This window comes from Dichomitus squalens (genome assembly GCF_000275845.1).
Source record: "Dichomitus squalens LYAD-421 SS1 unplaced genomic scaffold DICSQscaffold_1, whole genome shotgun sequence".
Taxonomy (NCBI): Eukaryota; Fungi; Basidiomycota; class Agaricomycetes; order Polyporales; family Polyporaceae; genus Dichomitus; species Dichomitus squalens.
In genome coordinates this window covers 973766-991735 of record NW_006766883.1, presented here as the reverse complement: position 1 = coordinate 991735, position 17970 = coordinate 973766, and the positions used below count along the sequence as shown (strand labels likewise).

General features: G+C 56.5%; 1 protein-coding gene across 1 annotated transcript; it reads right to left on the bottom strand.

Annotated features, from left to right (window-relative positions):
* Positions 1-193: 193 nt before the first annotated feature.
* Positions 194-17430, bottom strand: DICSQDRAFT_176496 (vacuolar protein sorting-associated protein 13). Its single transcript, XM_007360149.1, has 54 exons — positions 17319-17430; positions 17197-17269; positions 17068-17145; positions 16796-17011; positions 16625-16740; positions 16459-16563; positions 16302-16400; positions 16182-16247; positions 15986-16135; positions 15726-15929; positions 14875-15675; positions 14695-14825; positions 14447-14636; positions 13903-14391; positions 13679-13857; positions 13243-13622; positions 12493-13190; positions 11600-12436; positions 11169-11549; positions 10999-11115; positions 10877-10946; positions 10796-10824; positions 10431-10745; positions 10089-10374; positions 9961-10029; positions 9753-9906; positions 9497-9696; positions 9327-9447; positions 9131-9276; positions 9045-9071; positions 8923-8990; positions 8554-8867; positions 8298-8499; positions 8050-8241; positions 7518-7995; positions 7333-7468; positions 7141-7284; positions 6761-7085; positions 6627-6705; positions 6490-6571; positions 6374-6440; positions 6240-6313; positions 6130-6185; positions 6024-6079; positions 5933-5965; positions 5786-5876; positions 4295-5730; positions 3704-4233; positions 3093-3613; positions 2909-3040; positions 2595-2836; positions 2210-2535; positions 1422-2133; positions 194-1345 (listed from the first exon to the last, which is right to left on the bottom strand). The coding sequence occupies exons 1-47, from the start codon at positions 17358-17360 to the stop codon at positions 5462-5464; spliced, it is 9435 nt and encodes a 3144-aa protein (XP_007360211.1). The 5' UTR covers positions 17361-17430; the 3' UTR covers positions 194-1345; positions 1422-2133; positions 2210-2535; positions 2595-2836; positions 2909-3040; positions 3093-3613; positions 3704-4233; positions 4295-5461.
* Between the last annotated feature and the right edge of the window lie 540 nt (positions 17431-17970).

Below are 17970 nucleotides of genomic sequence, written 5' to 3'. Positions count from 1 at the left end.
AGGCATGGGGACGCTGCACACGCGTCCGAGGACGGGCGAAGGGACGGATATTGGGGCTACGTGAGAGCAGGCAGGGAGATCAAACCGCCTAATCGCGTGGGCTAGTCTGCCGCCGCTGAGCAGGATTGGCTAGAAAACAAACATTTGGAGCCTTGCGCAAGCGACTGTGCCTTCTTTTCCTTTCCCTGCGACTCCAACCTCCACCGCCAGCCGGAGCCAAGCTCTGCTCTCTTCAAGGCTGCCTCTCTGTCCTTGCTCCACCTTCTTTTCCTCCTTGCTCGTCCACTCTGCCACCTACAACGTTCCGTCTTTACCGCCTCGGCACCTCGAGCTCTCTGTGATCTCTCCCACCTCGCAGCACTCTTACACCACCATTCCTGCTGTCACCCGTTCGTGAGCCATGCACAGTCCCCGCACGAGGGCGAAACCGCCCGTGCAGCCGCTCGCCGTCTCTGCCACGCCAGGTCCACCCATCGGCGAGAAGATCTCCAAGTCTCGCTTCTCGGACGACGACGCTGGGACGAAGAACGCCAACAACAACAGCAACAACACGGGCTCGCTCCTGTCGCGCAGGACGACCGTCAAGTCGAGTCTCAGCCTGCGCTCTGCGACGAGCACGCACTCGGCAACAGCGACGGGCGTAGGGGCCAGCGCGGGGCGTCGTGGGCCGCGAGCGATTCCGGCGCCTGAGCCGATCATCACCATTTCGGGGACTGGCAGCGGGGCGACTAACAAGGACGAACCTCTGTTCGGATCCGGACACATCCAGGGACAGCTCCGCGAGCCAGCAGCGACCAATGCTCGCTCCCACAGCAACAACCCCTCCACGCCCTCCTTCCACTCCGCCCTCGACGACGAGCTCGAGTACGTCACCGTCGACCTCCCCACACACGGCCCCGTCGAGAACGCCGTCGTCCCCGCCCGCTCAGACAAGGCCTCCCGCATCCTCGGCATCAGGCACCGCCAGAGCATGGAGCCCATCCCAGGCAGCAACCGCAACTCGGTCGCCTCCGCTCGCTCTGCACCCCCCTCGGTCAGTGCGCCGCCCCCCTCACAGTCGGGCCCGACTCTGCCCCTCGCCTCCCTCTATGTTGTTTCTGGCCTCCCAAAGAGTCCGCATACATGGACCCTCGCCGACCCGGACTCGGTCATGGGCCTGCACCATAGCGAGGGGGCGGTCGGCCGCTGGTGGCGCCCTGAGGTGTTGGGCAGCACCATCAGCCCCGGCGCGGGTGGAGGAGGAGGAAAACGCAAGAAAAAGAACAAGGCCGAGGACGGCGTCTTCTCCTCGTCCGGGCACCTGAGCAAGCAAGAGGTCGGGAAAATGCTCTCCAAGGCACTCAAGGTATGTCCGCCAATTCCCCCTCGCGCCTCGCTCCCGCAGTCCCGTCAAACTGTAGCTAAATGAAACGTCACTCTAGCTCTCCTTCACGCGCGAGGTCGAGATCATCGCGTCGACCCTGCAGCCCGCGTCGACGGTGCACAACTTCACGTTCACGCTCCCCGCGCCCTCGACGCCGCTCGGGCCCAGCCCCTCGACCGACGTCCTGCGCGCCTCCGTCTTAACGACCACGACAGACGTCTCGTACGCTTACCCGTACAACGACGACCCGTTCTCGCGCCACGCCCGGCCGTCGTCAGCGTATCTCGGCCCGCCGTCCGCCTTCCTCTCGCCGAACGGCCACGGCGCGAGCGCGCGCGCGCAGGCTGAGCTCGGCTCCGGGCTGAACGGCGGCAGTGGCGGGCAGATAACCTATCACGGAGTCTGTCTGACGGTGTGGTCGCACGCGGACGCCGAGCGCACGGCCGCGATCCGCCGCACGCTAGAAGCGGGCCGTGCGAGGAAGGAGAGCGGGCAGAGTCTCGTGCCGTCCCGTCGCAGGGGTCACGCGTCCGCGTCTGACGCGCCGAGCGATCCTGCCATTCAGGCGCGTCGTCGGGCCAAGGCGAGCGCGCGGGGCCCCTGGGGGCCGGGCACGGACGCAGAGACCGACTGGGACCCGGAGACGGACGGCGAGGGGGGCGCGGTGAGCGAGAGCGACTACGAGGTCGCGAGCACCGTCGGACACACCCCCGGAGAGAGCACGCTGTTCTTGCCCGGCGACGCGGTCTTCTGGTTGCCGTACGCGTTGAGTGAGTGGACAAATTTTGGGTTTGGCATGGAAGCGGTGGGGTGAGAAGCTGAGTTGACGTCGTGTCTGCCTTCTAGCGTTGGTGTCGCGCTTCCCGATTTACGACCTCATGCGCGACTATCTCACGCTCTCCTGGGCGCGCTTCTCCAAGGACGTCCAGTCGCACACCCTCCAGATCAGCAAGATTTTGTCGCACCCGGCACCCCGCCCCGGCGAGCTCGTCCGCTTGGACGCGTCGCCGACCTCGAGCTCGTCGAACAACGGCGCTGCCGAGACGAGCCTGGAAGTCGTCGCACGCTTCCCTGGTGGCCTCGACTTCGGTCGGGGTTTGGTCGACGTCAACTTTACCATGTGGCCCGTGTTCAAGTGTCTGAATATTGACAACATCCTGACGATTTGCGAGGTCAGTCTCTCCGTTTCGCTCTGCTCTCGAAGCGCGTGCTTGACGGCTTCGTTTCGCAGATCGCCTTGGCGCCGACGGGCCGCGTTCTGTTCTTCTCGCGCCATCCTGCTATGCTCGGCATCGCGGTCCTCACTATCAAGTATCTCGTCGAGCTACGTGGCTGGAGCGGCGTCGCCTTGTCGGCCGTGCACTCCCGCGACGCGAAAATTTACATTGACGACCCGGGCCCGTGGATCATCGGCCTGGCGACTGAGTCCCGATACGCTGTGCGTCCTTCTCCGGAGGTGTGCGTCGTGGATCTGTGAGTTCCGCTATCTCCGTCGCATCGACCTGCTTCGATCGGTGTGCTAACGCGCGAGGGTTCGACGTGCAGGGACATCAATTACCTCAATTGCGCCTCTCCTCCGCCAGGCGTCGTGTCTTCCAAGCAGCAGCGCGACCGGTACCGTCAGAGGCTGCTGGCCGCCTTTGAGCCCCACTACCATCCCGACCACTGTGTTCCGAGGTACGTTGTGTGCTTCTGCCGCGAGCCGGAAGGGAATCTAACGTCATCACAGCGAATTCAAAGAGGCCTTCCCTGCGGGCAGGTTCCGCCCCGTTTGCAAGATTCAGGCGAAGCGCGGCGCCGCGTCGACGGCAGTCGCGGATATGGTGAAACCCCCGGAATGGTGGCACTCGACGCGCATCATCCAGGCGTTCGACAGCGTCCTCGCGGACAAGATGAAGAAGCCCTCGCTTCTGAAGCGCATCAGCTCCTTCGGCAGCGTGCGCACGCCCCCGCGCCTCACCGTCGCCGAGCAGCACATCCAGCTTTCCATTCGCAAGCGCGCGTCGGCGTTCGTCGACGCGCGCGACGACCTGGAGACGAAGATCGGCCGCCTGTCGCGCCGGCTGAACTTCCTGATGACCGAGTCGGACCTGTGGCGCGACAAGTTCGTCACGTTCGAGCAGTACGCGGAGAAGCTGAGCACGGAGGCGAGCGACCTGCGCGCGAAGATCAACAAGGAGCAGAAGGAGACGAAGCGGCTGTCGAGCATGATCACCATGACGGCCGCGGAGAAGTCCAAGCTGCAGAACCGTTAGTGCTCTGTTTTTGTTATTTCCGTTGCCCCTGCGTAGTTACGCTAATGCGTGCCTTGCCCCTACCCCGCTTCTTCGCGCGTGCTAGAACTCAGCGAGACGGAGCAGGCCCACAAGGCGGCGTTGGAGGAGTTGGAGGCGATGCGCGAGCAGATGGAGCGGATGGAAGAAGAGCGCGCGGAGATGATCGCGGAGGTCGAGGCGCAGATCGAGCGCGCCCTCGCGCACATGGCCGTCGACGTCGACGACTCGGACTACGGGGGCTCGCGGCCCAGCAGCCGCCTGTCCACGCGCTCGGCCCCGAGCGCCAGCGGGGGTGCGCACCGCCGTGGCAGCGACGCGCGGGCGCGGCCGCTGCGCTCGTTCAGCACGGAGTCGACGCTGGCCGAGTCGTTCGCGAACGGGGACGACCTGATCAAGACGGAGAGGGTGACCGGCACGCTCGTGGAGGTGGACGAGCCGGAGTCGGACGAGCACCTGCAGGTGGCGGAGAAGAAGGCGAAGCGGTTCTCGGCGGGGGCCGAGGCGGAGCAGCACGACGGCATGAAGGCCGTCGATGAGGGGATCAGCCAGAAGAGCGACAAGATCGCGCAGAAGGTGCTTCAGATCCAGCGCAAGGTTCGTGTCGTGTTTATTATGTTTTGTTGGCGTGCCTGCGGCTGATCGGGTTCGTTTGTAGCTCGAGTCTGCGCTTGCGTCTGACGCGTATCGTCGCTCGCTTGAAGGTCATGCTAGTGAGAGCGAGCTTTCCGAGTCCACTCACCGGATCCGGTCTCGCCACCGCAAGACGCACAGCAGGACGCATAGCAAGAAGGATCGGAGTATTACTGATTCTCCCTTTGGTACCGGTCGCTCGACCCCAATCCGACGCGGCAGCGGCGCGACTACCGCTACCGCCACCGCCAAGGACGTCCCGTCCGCGTCCGAGAGCGAGACCAAAACCGAGGTCGCTGAGGAGAAGCCTTCGCGTCCCCAGGTCGTGACCTCGAACCAATTACTCGATGTGCGTAGGATCCCCTCCACCGCATCAATCAGCGCGATCTCTCCATCGGCCGTGACGCCCACGACGCCCTCTTTGACTCCTGGGGCTAGCGTGGTCACGGACGACGAGGAGAGCGACTTCCAGAGCGCGTACTCTACCAGCCCGCGAGGCAGCTACGGCAGTCTCGAACAATGTGGCGTGAAGGCGTATGACCCCGACGAGCACTCCGAGCAAGGCACGCCTACCAACCTCAGCGCCGCGGACCACCTCGACGAGTTCGGCGTGCGCCAGGACGGGTCCCTCAAGGGCCGCGAGCGCAACTTTAGCACGAGCACGGCGACGAACGCCAAGTACCACCGGCTCGTCTCGCGCGGGAGCGAGGACACCGTAGGCGGCCGCGCGTGAGCGTCGGGCGTCGAGCTGCGCCTTCGTAGCTATTTATCATCTTAGTTTATGTGTTAATTTCCGGCCTGCTTTCACCCAGCTTGCTAGCAGTCGTCGCCCACTGTCGTAGTACCTCCACCACCTCTCGTCTCGTAGTTCGTTGCCCCAAATTCCGATTACGTGTGTATACTTAGCTTCATTAGATCTGGTTGATCTAATAGTTCATACTCGATCGATAGTTGACGTGCTTGCGTTGCATTCGTTGCATGTTACATTGCGCTGACCGAATTCGTTCCTGATTCCGCACACCCCGGTCATCCGTATCTCATATCTCATAGATTGGTACATCTTGAATGGTACATGATCCGATTACAGTCTAAGAATGCATTTAATCGTCCACAGAAGTCGTCGCTATCGACAGCGGCAGAGCGAGAGGGAAGTGTCCGACGGGGAGGGAGAATAGTGGGGAGATAAGGGCATCTATGAGTCCATGCGTCGTCTGGCATTGAATGCCTTCACCACCGAGGCAACCTGAGAGAAGAACCATGTCTGGGAACTCTTGTCGGGTATGAAGACGAACTTGTCGTGCTGCTTCCCGCCCTTGTGCGCGAACTTGATGCCTGTGTCTTCAATTGTCACACCTTGCACCTGTGTGAACGGCAGCTCCCATTCCAGCTTGAGCTTGTTGGACCAGAAGGAGATGACCTTTGTCGTCGTTAGTAGCACAACATTGTCGCCGCCAGGAAGATCTGCGATGGTTGTCAGTGATATCACGCGAGTGCTCAGACTCATGGGATCACAAACTGATATGAGCGACGTAGGTCTCGCCGCGGAAGGCACCTTGTTCCAAGTCTTTCATCCAGTATTGACCCAGGGCTTCGCGTTCTGAATAGGGCTGGAAAGGGATCTGAGTCCTCGCCGCACTAAAATGACGCAACGCACTGCACTCACCACAAGCACACCATCCGCTGGAATCAGACGAGGCTGGAGGCGAGTGACAACTGTCAGCGGGAGCCTACAATGTCAGCTCAAAAATCCTCACCAAACGGACCCGGTCCCGATCGGGGTTGTCAAATACGGTGGTAGTGTTACGGATACCTGCAATGCGCTTGAGAAGCGAGTACAACCTAGCTTAAAGGAGCTCTTACCTGCGCCGACGTTGGAAGCCAAGTCGAACACTCCGATGACTGGTTTCGTGACAGCGCTGCTGCATGCGTCAGTTGATATGGACTTGTTCAATTGGCGACCCCAAACGCACCCAATCAACCCCTTGCCCATGCCCTTGAAGAAGCCCTTGGCTCCTTCGGACTCTGCTCCTTCAATTGGCTTCAACTGGGCGACATCAGTTGGGTCACAGAGGGCCACAGAAATACAAGTGCTCATCACACTCACAACGACTCCTTCGACACCACTGACCACGCTGCTTGCAAACGCCTCAGCACCGGCAGCAACACCGTAGCTATAGGCCTGTGAGCATGTCTAATCAGCACGGTCTGTGATACACGCACATGGCATGTCGAGGTCGGTTCCGTCTCTGGTTCATCCTTCTACGCAGCTGGTACTCAGAATCGAAAGTTGTCGCCGACAGGCCTAAACGACCGCATTATCAACCACGTGTGCATGCAGATGTAGTGTGTGGGCATACCTTTCCCGACGCTACTGGTGAACTTTGTGAAACTGTCAGAGACCCCAAACACTGTCTTCTTGACAAAGCTCGCAGCACCCTAGATAAAAGAACGTTCAAGCTGCCGCTCAGAACGCACCATGCGGACGGCTAACCTTCGCTATCCCAATGCCGATATCCTTGTTACCATGCATGACGACACCATTGAACGGCTCATAGAAGATGTCGGCGACACCAGAGCTGACGTTAGTGAAGAGGCCGACAGGGTTTCCAATGAAGTCCGCGGAGCCCAGGATACGGTAAAGCTGTCGTAGAACTTCTTGGCGATAGTGATGCGTGATTCGATTCAGGAGGTCTGGTAGGGTCAATCGCATGTCCTTGATAGCAAGAGCGTTCATCTCCAAAGGTGCGTCGTTGACGTTGCCGATAGCCATTGTGATTGCATTGAGTACCACAGCCGCGGGATTGCGCAGCATGAGTCTTAATATATCGTGTAAGCCCTTGTGAGGACCATGCCATGGGTGATACGACTCACTGATCCTCGCTGCTGATCCGTTCTGTGCGCATGAATGATATCGACAGCTTGATGGGCTGCAATTCAAGGACTTCGAAGTACAGGTCGAGCCCAGAGCTCGTCTCTTGGGGCTCCGGAATGTCTTCGGGATTCTCGAATAGAACACTGCAAGAGAATGAGTGGATGCGCTTTTAAACGACACCTTAGGCTTACTCTTCCTGAGCGACGTCCCAAGATGCACCCTTGATCTTCGTTAGGTCATACAGTGCGAACAAGAAATCTTCGTCGGCTTCTACTGTTAAGGCTTGCAAAAGCACGGAACAGTACTTGATAAAGAACACGCCGTGCTCTAACACAGACAATCAGCCCACGTTTATACAAGACTCGTCAAGTCTCACCTTGATCATTCAGCCAGATGAAGGACGCCTGGACAGTGGGAAGTGCTGCGACGCTCTTGGACTCTTGCGTGATCGGTGTGGGTTGAAGGAGTACAGGGAAGAGCGCATCATGCAATTGGTTGTCGATCTGCAAATTTCCAAAGGACAGCGTGACAGACTGTGCGACCGGATTGCTTGCGTACTCAAACTTGAGGGCGTTGAGGGACGTGTACACCACTTCGACCATCTGCTTGTTGATCAGGGAGACACCAATACCGTGCAAGTCCAAGGCCACGGTTAACACAGGAGCCACGGTCTCTTGAATAGCTTCGAACGCATCCTGACTGCTGCTCATCGAATCCTGCCGGGTTAGCGAAGCAGTACTGCGGCGCCGCGGCTTGTAAAGACTGAGCTCCGCATTGTAATTGCTGATGCGCAAGACTTGCTTGGGACCATCCGCCCGCACATCCAACGAGACAATGCGCGTTCCACGGCTAGTCTGTGTGTACTCGAGATGCAGCATCTTACCAATACCAGTAGTCAAACAACTTACAGCAGCTCTGAAGGGCACGAGATCGCCGATCTCCATGATGTCAACGTCACGGCGAGACCCATTCACGGCGAGAATGATTTTCTTGTCTCTGGCAGCCGGATAGTCCCACGCGTAGTCAATGCTGTTCTTTGGTGCCACAGTATATGAAGGTGGAGGTTTGGCTCCTGGGCCTGCGTTGAGACGAGCTTGGTCCTACAACAAATGTCGGCTATGGGGATGTTCCTGAGTTAATGACACAAGACACCTACTGTCTGGTGGATAGTGAAAGTCAGGTCGCTCTCGTTCTCGATTTTGAACGGCCATCCCTCAGTCGCCTCGTCCAAGAACACGAAAATCGTAGGCCCTTCAATCTTGATATCCGCGCGCATCAGGCGAATCTGTTGACTGTCTTCCGACGCAGGAAGGCGGAAGTGTATCGTGCCTATATCCTCCAAGTTGATCGGGGCGGACCTGATCCCTGATATCAGCACATGTAAGCGTCCTTCATTTCTTCTGATAGCGTACCATTGTGCATTGAGACCAGGAAGCGCCACTGTCAGTAACTTATCCTCCCCAAAACGTAAGACGTTTAGAGGACGGCGCTCTCCGGGTTCCACCGCCGCGCGATCGCGAGGAGCCACGCCATGCTCCCGTATCGCTAGAGGCTTAGAGAAGTTGTTCTTGACGATAAACCGCGGCGCCAGAGTGATCACTTTCGTCAGCTTGTACTTTCCAAGTCCCTCGGCCCATGATAACCCTGTGTGAATCTCGTCTGATCTGTTCTGTTGGTGGAGCATGACGAGTCTGGTCTCCGCTCTAGGTGCATCGAGGCTGATGCCCTGTGAAGTACGTGAGTGGATGTGTGCCTACCATGAGAGATGACAAATGGCTTACCTGGGACCACATAGACTCGCCGATTTTGAATGAGAAGTCCTTCCCGTTGTCCGTAGGATGCGACAACACTGCACCATGCTGATGTTAGCACTTTGATCGCTACACAACCTTCATACACGTACTGAATGGAAGCGGCTTCGCGAGAATATCTTGCATGCACAGACCTATGTCAGTGAGGGGCGCACCTTACTTTGTGAACCTAGCTTACCCTCACGGGTCTCTCCAGCAATTTCTGACGGCGCACCCACTCGAGTTCGCGAAGGGCGCACACCAAATGGCAACCCAGTCTTGTTGAGCACTATGTACGGGCTATAGACCTGGACCTTGAAAGAACCACCCGAGTTGGGGTAATGTCTGTGAAAGTGATCAGAACGCATGATATTGACATACAGCAAAGGACGTACATGTAATTTAACTTTAGGTCCAACCTACGCCCTTGGGTGTCTCTCAGGACCAGTTTGCTTTCGACATCGAAGTCGGAGTTGCCGTCGGTGTTGATGATAGCGAAGTCGCTTGGCTTGAACACTAAGGGACGCTCAATATATATACATCGCCTTACGACCGCGCTCCTCACCTGTGTCCTGGACATGAATATTGAGCAGAATGAGATGTCCCAGTTCAACCGAGTGGACTGGCATGATTCCTCCCTTGCGCAGATAACTCCTCCAGTTTTGGTCGGTATCCTTGTCGTAGATGCGATACTCGAGGTTGTACGGCAAGAGATTCTCGAGCTCAATCGGTGCTCGGAGCTTAAGCGAAATACGGGGAAGTTTACTAGCAGACCATGAGTTGGATAGCTAAGCAACCGAAGATTCATTGCAATGCCTCACCGAGATGCGATATCATTTGCATCTGCCTCTGCCCATGCCTGGAACCTGAATGCGGCCTCGTTCTGATCAGTATGTGGACAGCGGAGAGTAAAGCCACGCTTGGCAATGAGATCCTCCCATCGGACAGCCGGAGACCACTTGTAACCGAAGCCCTCTGCGACAAACTCGATTATCCCCCCTAATACAGAATCCTAAACGCATGACTTACGATCAGGCTGAACCCTCACGCGGCATTGGTTCACAGCCTCGAGGGGGAGGGCATAGTCTTGACCCGGGACTAGAGCGAAAGGCAAGCACATCAGGTGGGTATGCCACACCGATAAGAGGGCCACCTACCGATCTTCTCGACCGCATACACCGGCTGGCCAGTCTCATCCACCAAGGTCAACTCAAGCGGGTAGAGCGTGTTGTTCTCGACTTTGTACGTTGACCGCAAAACGACAGTTTTCGCGTTGCCTTCTACCTTGACTTCACAGACAAGACGATGTGCGTATTTTCCCGTGCGTGGCCGCAGCGAGAACGTGTACTCTCCTTCTCGGTCTACCGGAACGCTGCGGAGATGTTCCCACTGCTTACCCACGATCTGTACACCAATGCTGTTGTGTCCACTCGACGAGACATGCTGGGGATAGTGAGCTGATGAGTATCAAACGATGGCGAACTACAACTTGTACTTACTTCTCGCATGGTCTTCCAATCGTCAAACCGCCAGTCAATCGTCTTCCCGTTTGGAACTTGTTTGGCAGCGGTGTCTTTGGTGCCATTGCTACCCTCTGTGTCAGACCAGATGAACAGCGGGTACCCCGTTCGATTCCAGATCTTGTATGGCGCATAGCTGCCACGCGCGTTCTTCAAGACCTGCTCTCCTTCTGTGCCAAGCATAGACGCAAACGCCAGGACTAGCTCGACAAAGCTCAACGTCACGTTGACATCTAGGCGCTGATTCGCGTTGACAGAAACCTTGATGCCACTCGATGGGGTCTCCTTCGCAACCTGCCTGATTGTAAGCATGATGTTGCGTTTCCTCTTGTATGGTCACATACCGAGGCGGTGAACACCCATGGATCAATAACTATATCCTGTTGGTGAGCACAGCATGGAAGAGAGCTCATGCAAGGACATACGAGGTTCCCAATGCGAGTTTGCAATGTTCCAATAACTGATGTGCATCGAGAGCGTTGACATTGCTTGCAGCTGAGAATAAAATTAAGGGGTAGCCAGCCCGTCCGAGCTTGCCTAATCTTACCTCTCCGGACCAATCTTTTGCCCCAAGAATGAAAGGCTTGATTCTCAGATGCAAGAGCGGTTGTTCGTGCAGATCTCCAATGAGGACAAGCCGGAATCCCTCGAATGAACCTTTGAACTAGCCGCATACTATTAGGTGGTGCTAGTCACGGCCAGGAGTATCGTACTGACCTGCTCCTTGTTCATCATGACGCGTGCACTCCCGATGGGCTGTGCACGGGAGGTTGTAGGTCGCGAGATCTTCCTTGACGTCAATCCTGGTCGAGTAAGAGTCTTGTCGGGTTCTGACTCGTCCTGCGACTGGATCGATTCGCCGTAAAGGTCAATCGCTTTGTTGACAATGGTCATGATGAGCATAATATCCCGGTATGAAGCACGGAAGACAACGGGCAGCGCAGTAACTTCAATGCTGGTGGAGTGATGTGCTTCCGAAGCCCGACTGTCCAGGGTGAAAGTGAGGTCCAACTCATCGAGGAACCGGACACTCTCGGCTGGCTTCCCCATGCGCGTAAGAGACATGCCAACATGGTTTACGCTCACCGCGAATACCCCCTGCATATTGTTAGATTTCCATCACAATGCAAAAGAGCGCAGTGGCCTACCTGCTGTGAGACAAGCAGCTGCTTGACGGTCAAACGAATTGCCTGCGATTCGGCATTCGTGTCGTCCTCGAGGATACTAACTGAAGCATCATGCAAGTCGATCCGGAAATCGAGGCTACTGGAAGTGGACGTCGTCTGGGTCTCCGGGCTCGAGACACTTTCAGTCTCCGTGTCGGGATCCCCATTCTGAGCGATGAAGGCGCTCGTGAAGAACTCGAGCAGTGCTATGACGGGGTCGACCGCGAAAATAACTTCTGGAGAGTCGATAGTGACCACAGCAAGGCTCTGACTCCCCTGACCACCAGACATGGTATAAAGCAGCATGACTTGGTTGCGTTCATGTTGTGCGGCTGGCATGATCTCCCGGAATTTCGAGTTCCCAGGACGAGTATTGCTCATCGTCACAGATTTCAACACAATCTGCGCCTCGAGAGCACCGTCGGACAGCGTCTTGAGTCGGAGACTATTGTCGTTCAAAGCGAACCTCGCTATGCCGTGCTCCTTCACATCCTCCGGGGCCGTTGCCGATGCGTCGTACAAATGCAACTTCACGGCACCAATCGTTACAACAAGATCCAAGGAAGTGTATGGAGGAGCTTCTCCTGACGAGGAGTGAGCGGAAATTTCGGGTCGAAGGTCAACCCCCGCGACTGCGTCGGTGGTCTGTTCGCGGGCTTGGCTGTCAGACACGGGCACAGGGGAGGGTAGCTGAGGAGAATCCAATTCGACTTCTGAGACGTTTGCGAAGACCTTTGGGATGGACTGCAAGAGAGCAATGAGAAGGCAATATTGGGTCTGCGTCAGGTGAAGTCGGACGTCGGAGATCTTGACGGCAACCTACAAACAGACTGATAAACAGATTCCCTGCATGGGCATGATGGGGTGAAGCTCACTTGCACAGCCGGGTAATCATTGTCTTTTGACCGGTCGATGTTGACCTTCTGAGTGACCTCAGCGTCGATGTCGATGTCGTCAACCATCTTCAACTCCGCACGCCGGTTATCGTGATACAGCTGGGACGCGAGTTGTATGCCATGCAGACCCGCAGTGATGCGATTGTCGTCGGTATTGTACTCGTTGCGAGCACTTAGAGCACCGAGACGAAGAGTAAGAACGTCCACAGAATGCTGAGCATCAGACGGAAACACAATGATGGGCGTGCTAATGGAGACGTCGAACTTCATGCGTTCGATCTCAGAAGCTCGCTGTACTGCAACCTCAGTCGCTGCATCGTACAAGCCTTTCAGCTTGGCAAGCTTCATGAGGAAGGCATACGCGTCATGAAGGGTGTGTTCCAGGTAATGGACCTTCAGCGAGCCTGTTTGCAACGAGAACGATGACTTTACACTAGGGTAAGTCTCGTGATCGGAGGGATCGTAAGTCTGATACGTGAAGTCGGCAAAGTTGTCCCCTTCGATGGACAGAATCCGTTTGAAATCGGGAGACGCAGTGTTGATCGAGGAGTCGTCGTTCAAAGCGAGGCTCCCTAAACGCCCGTTGATGCGCATCGTGTTCGACCGGAGGAGGATGGCGACATAGGCTGTGGACAGAGATAGAGTCGCGATCTGCACATCATCATTGATGAGGTTGACTAGCTGGCGTAAACTGGATGAGTCTCCCCAAAGCTTGCAGTTCAGACATACCTTGGATACTGGCGAGGGTTAAGAGAACCCGAATCTTTTGCGCGGAGACACCAGACTCAACTACAATTTCTGGCGGGCCATTCTCGCCTTCCGGTGAGTTCGGAGGCGTAGTCTCGATCTGTCCAGTCTGGGGGACAAAGGTGGTCATGATGAAGTCATAGACTGTGACGACTGGTTCCGGAGCAGCCCGGAACAAGAAGGTCGAGATCTTCATGTCGACGTTCTGGTCAATGCCCTCATAGACCGGCTGGAACTCGGGCGAAGCCTGCTGAACACGGGTGTATTTAAAGATGAGCAGATCCTCGTTAGTGGGTCCAGTTGCCGAGGACATGAACTCGAGCGGATCCTTTCCGACTTGATTGATGTGCATTAAGACCGACCTATTTTCAAATAATTCAACCTTTGGCTTCCCACTCCGGGCGTTTTAGGGCCATACCTCAAGTTGACGCCAACCTTCATGACGTACTTCTCCATAGCATACTCGAGACCGAAACCTTGGAACGCGACATCTCCTAGGGGCTTCTCCGAGCCATCCTGAGCGGACTTATAGAGCGACGCACGGAGCGTGTCGACCTTGAAGTTGACCTCGACCACATGCTGATGCAGAGCGGGACTCTACCTTTCTAGTCAGTATGCTATTGGAGATTCATGGCATAAGACAATACGTGCTGTTGCTGTCCCAGGATCTGCTTCGAAGAATTCTGACTCTTCGTCTGCTTCGTCTTGCTCTGGTAGCCCTTGCTTTGATGGTGACGTGACAGATTCGTGGTCCTCATCGTCGCTCTCGAGCGCATAGTCCTCCGTCGACGCGCCGAAAAACCCGGCAGGCATCTTGAATGCCGCTGAAGCGCGCCGCTGTGTATCGGACGGGCGTCGCATGGCGTAAGCTTGGGGCTCTTCCTCGTCATCGAAATGGGGTATCGCGACGTCGATAAGCCGCATCAGCGCCTTGTACTTCGTATCTGACATGTTGACCTCCAGCGTCGGAAGGTGACCGGAAACCTTGAAACGGGCTAGGTTGTACGCAGTCGGCACGATCGAGTTCTGGACCTGGAGGTCAATATTCGTGCGCTCCAGAAGGTGCAGGTTGTCGCGGTCTTGTGACTTCAGTGCTTTCATGCAGGAATTCAGATCGTCGCCGATGAGGAACTACGTCAAGTGGTTACGGTCAGCTGGTCGGAGGTCAAAGCAGCTCTCGCCCTACCTGGGCTGCCTCCAGCTGGACCTTGAGACGGTCGTACATCATGGACTCGAGATGCTTGTAGTCAGCTTCCGTATACTGCTTCTTGCGTTTCAACTGAATCTCGCGAATGGCCTCCTTGCTCGCGAGCTCGCTGACAATCGAAATGTGACCCGCATCGACGATCAAATGCTTGCAGTGGGTGGTCGTGACACTGCGTAAAGTCCATGAGCAAGCTACGCACGACGCCGGCCCTGCTAGAATCAACGTACTCCTCCGGGACAATGATGATTGGTGCATTAAGGTCCATCTGTACGTCGACGGTCTTGTGTGTCTGCAGAGCGTATTCCAAACCTATCCTCGTCTCCTTCTGTAGGTTCTCGAGCGTTTGACTGGCCGCATCCTAGGACCAAGTTGAGTACGGGGCCCACGTGGTCGAACGCTCTGCGTACCAAAAGAGCTTCAACAGACTCGAGTTGACTAGCAGGCGGCTTGAAAAACTTGTACACTGCCTCAACATAGCCCTTGTGGTAGACGATCTCCATGTATCTCATGCGAAACGTCAATGCGTTGTCCGCACGCCCATCGAGAGGATTCTGTTCGAACTTCAGGAAGAAAAATGGATCAGGCAGTTCGGGGATGCTATGATTCTTGTCGTCGACCGGGAGCGTCTTGACAATCTGACTATGACTGCGCTTCTCTTGCACGTGGACGATGAGCGGGTACGCTGTGTTCGTCGTCGTGCCATCGCGGACAGCAAAGCCGCCTAGGGACAAGGACGTCTCGAAGTTGTCCTGGCGTTGCAAGAACGTCGCCTGGAAGACGTCGAAACTGACCGAGATGATATCGCTATTGGTGCCGTGGGGGTCTGTCTTCAGCGCGAACGACCCACGGTTGAGCTGCGCCTTGACCCGCGCCTTCAGCGCGTCACGAGGGGTGTCGAGCGACTCCGCCAGGGCAGCCTTTTCGTCAAAGTCAAGTGCCTCATAGAGCTGCTTTCGCTGCTCGTCCGTCATCTCTCCGGTGAACGCGGTCTCCTCGGTGCTGGAACCGGAACTGTCGGTAGAAGAAGATGAACCCCAAAGCCACGAAGACCACGAGCTGCTATTCTGCGGCTGGCTCTCCTTCCGCTCTTCCTCAAGCTTCCTGCGTGTGGCCATGTCCTTGCGGAGCTGGGACCGAGCTATAGAGCGGTAGAAGCGGAGATCTTCGTAGGAGAGCTTCCTTTCCAGGGCATCGAACAAGCCCACGTCCTGCAGGCACGGCGTGAGCATCGTTCCCGGAATAGCTCGCCTATACTTACCGTGCCTGTCAAAGAGCCCAGCTGCTTCTTTTTGAATAGGTCAACATAGCGCAGGCGATCGTCCCGCCGCTCCGCGAAGTAAGCCCACGTCCATTTCCGCTTGCGTTCCCGGACTTCATCCAAGATAGCCGTGGTAGCGAAGTTCAAGAGGGCCTTGGGGCGATTGCTCTGAAGTTCCTCCGCGGGTGGACGGTATTTTTGGTACTGTGTGAAGTCATGACATCTATTTTCTGGTCGCGTGAGTACAGTTTAAAGCTTACCTGGTGCTGCCGGATGTAGAAGTGGTACATGTCGACGAGCGAGATTGCATCTCGGTACTGGTTGTCATCTAGGAGGACGCCGATCTCGTCGAACGAGAGTTGTACGTCAAACCGGGGTGTCTCCTTGTCCAATTTGTGGTTCATTGTGATCTGCGCGCACTTAGGTCATGAGAACCCAAACTGTCGACGGACGCACCTTGCCCTCGCCCGAGACTGGCTTCAAGATGAACTGGTGGGATGCGGTCCGACTTCCTTTGGAGATCTATACCAGGATGAGTTCGTACCCCAAAAACGCCATGACGGTCATCAGGCTTACCAGAGCCGTAAAGTTCTCGACGAATTCTCGGTACGAGAGTCCGGCAAGACTCTGACAGTCTGTATCGAAGTATACAGCAAGAGATTCTAGACGCGCTAACTAGAATGAAGAGTCCAATTGAGCGTCCGTGAAGCGTGCGCAGTTCATTAAACTCTACCTTATGAACAGCGCCCGCTTTGCTATCGATGAAGGCAGGCTGCCAGTTCTCGTTGACAGATACGGCGGTGAATCCGGCAAGAGTGAGGCCAGCAGCAAATGGGTGCTGAGAAAAGTGAGTGTCGTCATCAGCTGTCTATGAGCCAGACGAAGAACAATCCACGTACACCTGGGACGCTCAACTTATCCTCGTATCGGATGTGGATATTCCTGACAGTGACCTGCAAGTTGTTGATGATCTTAGTCACCAAAGACGCAATGAGACCCTGCGACTGCGGGTTATCTGGAATACTCTCAGAATATCTTCCCTCGCGTACACTCGCGACCACCGTGCTGACCTTGAGACATGCCCGTCTGGGTTCGGACGTGCAGGAGTTCCGCGTTCTCCAAACGCTCGAATTTGGCGGCCTGTGCACGGCGCTCCTCTTCTTCGGGATCATAGGTAGATTCGGACGAAGGGACGACAAGTAGGTACACATCCTCGACCAAGACCTCCACGGGCTGGTTTCCCAAGTTCATCCAATGAAGTGAAAGAGAGAGCTTTCCCAAGTGACCTGGGCACAAAATGAGCGTTGTTGCAGTAGAGGAGAGCTTCTACACACCAACACACCATCAATGACGTCCACTGGCAGCCTGAACTTATCCAGAGCTCCCTTCTTCAACCGCAGCTTGCTGAGCGTAACCTGGCCTGTAGCGGACTATGAGACGCGGCCTAAGCGTCGTAATCGAAGGTAAGTACCTTGTCCGATACCATAGTTGACCTGGTTCATATCCAGATTCTCGACATACGGGGCGAGGACGCGGTTGAACAGCTAGCGTACGAGTTAGACATCGCCAACATCGGGGGTCGGGTTCACGCACGATATTCAACACCTCCTTCCCCGGGTCTGACCACCAGACCATGTTGGATAAACTATCTTACACGCCTGCTTTTCAGAGGGTATAGTATACAGAGACGTGCGGGATCTAGGTGTGGGAGGATGGTAAGGGATTGTTGGACTGTCCAGTGCAGCGCGCGCGACTGTGCAGTTCACGCTCGTACGTCATGGCCGCCCCCAGCACTCGGCGCTCGCGACGGATTAGCGCCCGTGAACACCTCGGTTGCCGCCGAATCGGTGCCGGTCCAGAAGCGCTGCCGGAGTCCGAGGTTAGAGTCGACTTTGTGCAGTCCGCGACGAGACTGATCTGCCCACACGCATTTTGCCTCGCGGACCGTGTTCCCAGCGCAGTCTTGTCCAGCTGCCTGCACGGCGTCGAGCGGCGCTCCGTCCTCGTATGTCGCAGCCTGTCGAACACCACAGTTCCAGTCGTGGGCGAGCTCCGCCCAGCTCGAGGCCTCGTGACGGGCCTGATATTCCGAGGCTGTGGCTGACCGTGCCAACGCGCCAGCAGGTGTATTCCTGCGACCGAGAACACGACCCCGGACCACCGATCACGTCCGTAGCCATTCCTTCCCCCGGATTCCCCCGCGACGGCTGCAACGAGGGATACATACATACTTCGCCTACATCTA

Excerpts from the sequence above, each read along its gene's own strand:
- DICSQDRAFT_176496 (XM_007360149.1), bottom strand. The coding sequence starts at position 17,360 with ATGGTCTGGTGGTCAGACCCGGGGAAGGAGGTGTTGAATATC. Across the intron at positions 17,012-17,067 it reads GCCAGTGGACGTCATTGATG|GTCACTTGGGAAAGCTCTCT; the intron begins GTGTGTTGGTGT and ends TTTTGTGCCCAG. Across the intron at positions 10,375-10,430 it reads ATTGGAAGACCATGCGAGAA|CATGTCTCGTCGAGTGGACA; the intron begins GTAAGTACAAGT and ends CACTATCCCCAG.